The sequence below is a fragment of the Arachis ipaensis genome, chromosome B2 (genome assembly GCF_059453495.1).
Source record: "Arachis ipaensis isolate K30076 ecotype BB chromosome B2, ASM5945349v1, whole genome shotgun sequence".
Classification (NCBI taxonomy): domain Eukaryota; kingdom Viridiplantae; phylum Streptophyta; class Magnoliopsida; order Fabales; family Fabaceae; genus Arachis; species Arachis ipaensis.
The window spans coordinates 95164915-95170917 of record NC_142437.1 but is presented as its reverse complement, the minus strand read 5'-3'; the positions used below and the strand labels follow the sequence as shown (position 1 = coordinate 95170917).

At 37.9% G+C, this 6003-nt stretch overlaps 1 protein-coding gene across 1 annotated transcript; it reads right to left on the bottom strand.

The window, feature by feature from the left end:
• Positions 1–4318: 4318 nt before the first annotated feature.
• Positions 4319–5020, bottom strand: LOC148574907 (uncharacterized). Its single transcript, XM_088505981.1, has one exon. It carries the CDS (start codon positions 5018–5020, stop codon positions 4319–4321), a length of 702 nt encoding a protein of 233 aa, XP_088362107.1.
• Positions 5021–6003: the final 983 nt, after the last annotated feature.

Sequence of the window (6003 nt, the reverse complement as noted above, 5' to 3'; positions counted from 1 at the left end):
TATTCTTTATTTATTTATAGCCCAAAACTTATTCATAATAAATTTAACAATTGGACCTAGAAGTTTTTGTGATGATTTCATAATAATTAAGTACCAAGTAGCGATGATTAATATTGTTAGTTTATATCATACTTACACCAAATGGAAGTTTTTGAAAGATTAGGATTTGATCAATTTTTTGGTTTTCTTAACATCAGTATAATAATGCTCTACAAAGTTTGCATATGAATAATGACATTCCAAATTTTCAAACTTCGTACCACAATCATATTTTAATCAGACATTTTTAAAAATAAATATTGGTGATTATATCGATAAATTATATAAATGTGAATATAAATTGTATATTGAGTAACAAAATAATTGTATATCAGAAGTGGATGCACAAGAAATAAGAAGAGCAAAACAGGAGATTAGAGAAGAAAATAACTAAAAAGACGGAATGCGAGGCAGATATAGAGGAAGGGGTTCCTCGTGAAAGTGAAGATGATAAGTCTAGAAGATGAGGCTGTTTTGGATTACATTAGGCAGAATCTGGATTGGACATGGGATGATGGGAGTAATGCTATGACCTATGGAGTATGGAGGATGCAAGTTTAATCACTAGAACCTAAAGAAGGAAGAGAGCGACATAGAGTTAGAAATTAGAATCTTAATATAAGAATTGAGTTGAACAAGATGATTTTAATTTTTATTAGCGTCCGTTGATATGGAGTCTTCTTGATGATATTGGTTTTTTTTTTTTTTTGTTATGTATTTTTGGTATTATGATATTGGTTTTTTTAATATCGACATTCTAGTATTCTTGATAGCGAGTCCATAAGGGCGCTTGGGTTTTGCTTTGTTTGGTTAGGGGTATCTTGCTTTTGTTTTTGTTCGTGACATGTTAGATTTTGATGTCTTTTGTAAAGTTGATGTTGTTTTGCCGAGTGGACTTGTTTAGTATGTTAAAATCTTGAACTCTACTCCCCTTTTGTGGTAAAAGATTTTAACTATGAAAAAGTATGTATTATTGTAAACAATAACATAATAGCAATAATACATTATGAGTAGGGTTTTTTTTTTTGTGACTAAACATAACACAAAGGAAAAACACTTAAGAGAAAGAGTAACACTCCTCTCTAATAATAATGTCTAAATTATTAGGGGGTTGTAACCACTCTAGGTACACCTGCTTGTTTAAAGCAGCAGTCTTAGCCATTAAATCAGCCGCTCTGTTTGCTGTACGCTGGATGAGCACTAAAGTAGCTGTCTAATTGCGCTGAAGCATCTCTTTGATTTTGCCAAGCAGATCAGAGTCATTCGTAATCATGCTGGTTGTGCCTCGCGAAACAAGAAGAAATGCATCAAGATTATCAGTTTCACATATGACCTCTTTACACTCGCAATCCCAAGCCATAACAAGCCCTCTCCAAATAGCATGAAGCTCACAAGAGAGAACACTAGAAAGAGGTATACTGGCAGAACAACCTTTCATCCAAATTCCCATGCTGTCTCTAATAATACATCCAAAGCCCGCTAATTGCCCATTTTCAAAAACGCTTGCATCGCAGTTCACTTTACAGACATTCATTGGAGGTGGTTCCCAGTTATATTGCAAAGAGGAAGGAATAATATGTTTTTGGTTGGTAACAACCTTAGAGAAATCGCGAGCAGCATGTTGAACTAAGTGAACAATTTTCTCCTTACTCCATGGATCATCTTGATGGAAGATGTCATTGTTCCTATCCCTCCAAATCCACCAAAAGGCCGCTGCAAAGAGAAACTCATTTTTGTTGAGGTTAGAACGAATCCAAGACACAAAATCCAAACTAGAGTCCTCAGCGGTCATTCCCAAATTTAAGCTAATCCAAATCTGACGAGCTTTTTGGCAAGTCCTAAAGCAGTGGTTAATATCCTCTAGAGCAAGATAACATCGCTGACAAAAATCAAAAGTAGCAAGACCTCTTTGAAACCGGTAACTAGCTGTGGGAACTCCGTTGTTGAGACAAAGCCAGAGCAGACACTTTATCTTCTCCGGTATTCTCAAGCGCCAAAGCCAAAGCCAATTTTCATTATCGTTCCAGCCAAATTTCTTCTTCAATAGCCATTCATACCCGCTTTTAGTCGAGTAGGTGAGAGTATTTGAGTTTGTCCAAAACCAACCTGTTTTATCTCCTGCCTGCTTGATAGGATCAAAGAGTATCAAATCAAGTTTAACTTCTTTCGGAATCATTGTGCAAAGAATATTCCACCGCCAATGTCCATGGTACCAGACATCTTCTAGCTTCAAGTGAGAATCAGAGATGTGCACAAAAGGAACCAAAGGAGCTAGTGTTCCACATGGTCGCCAAGCATGATACCAAAAGGATTGAGACATCCTGCCTGTACACCAATCAAAACCATCACAAAGCTTTTCTATTGTCTTATAAATCGCTCGCCAAGTGCTTGAAACATTATTAGAAAAACTGGATGAAAAGCAAGACCTCCCAGATAAATATTTTGCCAACATAATTTTTACCCAAAGCTTATCATTATTATGCAGTAATTGCCAAACAAGCTTTCCTAATAAAGCAAAATTTACACACTGGGTATCTCTAATTCCCAAGCCTCCATATTTTCTTGGAGTGACAACTTTGCTCCACTTGACATAATTTAAGCATCGCTCCCCCACCTTTCCCTTCCACAAGAATTGTCTAAGCACAGAATCAATCTTTTGACAAATCGAAGTAGGAAAAAGAGTCACTTGCATCTGATAAATAGGAAGAGAAGAAGCAACAGATTTAATTAAGCAAAGCCTGCCTGCTCTGTTAAGGAGCCGACCTTTCCAACTAGCCAGCCTATTTTTGATCTTCTCTAAAGAGTCCGAAAAAATAGACCTAGAAGCTCGAGGATGGTTAAGGTTCACCCCCAAGTATTTGCCTAGGTCACTAGTAAAAGGAATATGAGAAACACCAGACAACATTTCCTTCCTTCTATTAGAGATATTTCTAGAACAAATAGCTTTAGATTTTTCAATGTTAACCTTCATACCTGAAGCTTTGCAGAACAACTCCAAGATGTGCACAACATTCTGAACTTGATTTTTCTTCGCTTTACAAAAAAGGAGGAGGTCATCTGCAAACATCAAGTGAGAAACTCTAGGTCCTCCTCTAGAAACAGCCACACCATCCCAAATACCCTCGTCAACTTGTTTGGAAATGAAGCACGCCAATCTCTCCATGCACAAAACAAATAAATAAGGAGAAATTGGATCTCCTTGCCTGAGCCCTCTGCGAGGTTGGAAGCTGTCCAATCTATTCCCATTCCAAAAGATGGAAAGATTTGAAGCCTGAACACAATTCATTACAAGTCGAATAATTAGAGAAGGAAAGCCAAAAGATTCAAGAGTGTGCTCAAGAAAATTCCAATCAACTCTATCATAAGCCTTTTCTAAATCAATCTTAAAAGCCATAGCTCCTTTTCTAGACTTTGTCCGCTTAAGAAAGTGAAGAACTTCTTGGGCCACAATAATATTATCAGGCGCTCCTCTACCATGTATAAACCCTCCCTGAGTTGGGCTAACAATCTCATCCAAAAAAGGTCGTAATCTATTAACCAGCACTTTAGTCACTAGCTTATAAATTACATTACAAAGGCTTATTGGCCGAAAATCCTTCAATCTAGTTGGAGGGTCGCATTTAGGGATAAGAACAATCAAAGTTTCCAACAAAGAATGGCTTAAAGTCTCCCCTAAGAATGCTTTCTGAACAGTACGCCACACCTCATGACCCACCACATCCCAATATTCCTTGAAGAAAAAAACTTGAAAACCATCCGGCCTAGGAGCTTTGAACGAGCTCATATTATCCAGAGCTTCTTTAACCTCCAACATTGTTACTGGTTTAGACAAATTATCACAAGCATCCTGGCTAAGAGATGGCATAGGAATTTCTCCCATGCAATTAACCTCAACAGGCTCAGTAGAGCAAAAAATATTTTTGAAAAAATGAACGACCTCTCTTTGCAAAACTTCCGGATCATCAGACCAGGACCCATCACTGACCAGCAACCCATGAACCTTGTTAGATTTTCTTCTAATGATGGTTTGCATATGGAAAAAGCTAGTATTTCTATCACCATACCGAACCCATTGATCTTTTGACTTCTGGTACCAAAGCAATTCTTCCTGGGCCAAAACTAGATTATACTCAGCTCTCAATTCTTCCTCTTTGTGCTTCAAAATCGGATCATCGTCAGCCTCCATTTTTCGTTGAATACAATTCAAATAAGCCTCCAATTCCCTCTTTTTAATAAAAATATTGCCGAAGACCGTAGAGTTGAATTCCAACGAAGCTTCTTAAACCCCCAACAACTTCCTATGGATGCCAAAGTCTGTACTATTCCAAGATTTCTGAACAATGGCCTTGTAATCAGGATGCGTTGCCCATGCCGCTTGGAATCTAAAAGGCCGGTTTCCTTTCTTGATAGGAACTCCTTGACATCGGATAAGTAGGGGACAATGATCAGAGTGGGAACGGCTGAGAACTTCAACAAAAGCTTCTGGAAAAAGAAGACGCCATTCTGCAGTACAGCAAGCTCTATCTAATCTCTTTGCAATTTCTCTGTTTCCTTGAATTTTACGGAACCAAGTAAACCGTCTTCTAGAGGTTGTCAGATCAAAAAGACCACAAGAATCTAGAGTACTTGCAAAGACACTACTGCGAGTCGAATAGTAATTACCCCCCTTCACCTCATGAACACTCAAAATATCATTAAAATCCCCAACCACCACCCATGGGTCCTGAATGCACAAACCAATATCAAGCAGATGACTCCATAATTCTACTCTATTAGTGGCTTGAGGGCTGCCATAAACCGCACTGTAAATCCATCTTCGCCCACCACCATCAATTTCCAAAGTTACACATTGATTCATAGCCCAAAGAATTTTACAAGAAAATTTTAAATTAGCAGAGAGGAACCAAATTCCTCCCTTATGTCCAACAGCATCTACAATCCCTACAGGATAATAGCCTAATCTCCCCCAAAATTCTTTCATAGTTTCAAACCCAATATGAGTTTCCACCAAAATAAAAAAAGTTGGTTGAAATTTTTGTACTAACTCCTTACAGTGCACCCGAGACATCTTATTTGACGCTCCCCTTACATTCCAACTAATAATATTTAAATGGTCGCAATCCATAAAAATAAATTAAATAATTGGAATTTATAATCATTCTATCTCACGTTGATGGACCCCTGTCTCCAATTGTCTTCTGGTGGACTTGCGTCGCAGAACCATCATTCTTCTGTTGAGGTTGGTTCTCCAAGTTTGTTGTTGCAATAGCTTTATCAAGCTCTTTTTGTACTCGAGAATCCGTTGACAATGCTTCAATAGGTGAGTTTTGAAGCGAAATAGGACGCTGCCTTTTGTGCCCTGCTTTAAAAAAAGGAGTACTCTGATCTTTGAAAGCCACCTGAGTTGTTCCCAAAGAGCCAAGCGTGGATGGAGGATCTTTCTTTTCCTTAGGCTCCACCTTTGCATTTGATAAAGACTTCACCTTTGCATTTGATGAGGATCCAGCATGCATTTTATTAGACCCAAAAGAAAATTTCTTACTCACCAAATTGGAGCATATTGCTACATTGGCTTTTTTTGGCACTACATTGGGGCCTTTACCCACTTTTTCCTTGCCTTTTCTACTAACTGTAACCCATTCATCCTCTTTTGCTTGAGTATCCCTATCCATGCGTGATTCTTGTAAATTATCATGCACAAGACCCGCTGCTCCATGCTTCTCCATAATTGGAATTGATTTGGCATTAATTCCAAATTCAAAAGTTGAATTTTGATTTTTTACTGGGATTTGACTACCTTCTGCCGTTTTCTCATTGTTATCCACCGAAAACAGTGACGACAAATTTTTCTCCTTCACCATGGTTTCCTTTCCAATGTCATTGTTGTTCTCTTTCGCACATTCTCTTGTTACATGCCCAAAGCAGCTACATTTTTCACAAATTAAATTCAAGTGCTCATATTCT

Excerpts from the sequence above, each read along its gene's own strand:
- LOC148574907 (XM_088505981.1), bottom strand. The coding sequence starts at position 5,020 with ATGAAAGAATTTTGGGGGAGATTAGGCTATTATCCTGTAGGGATTGTA.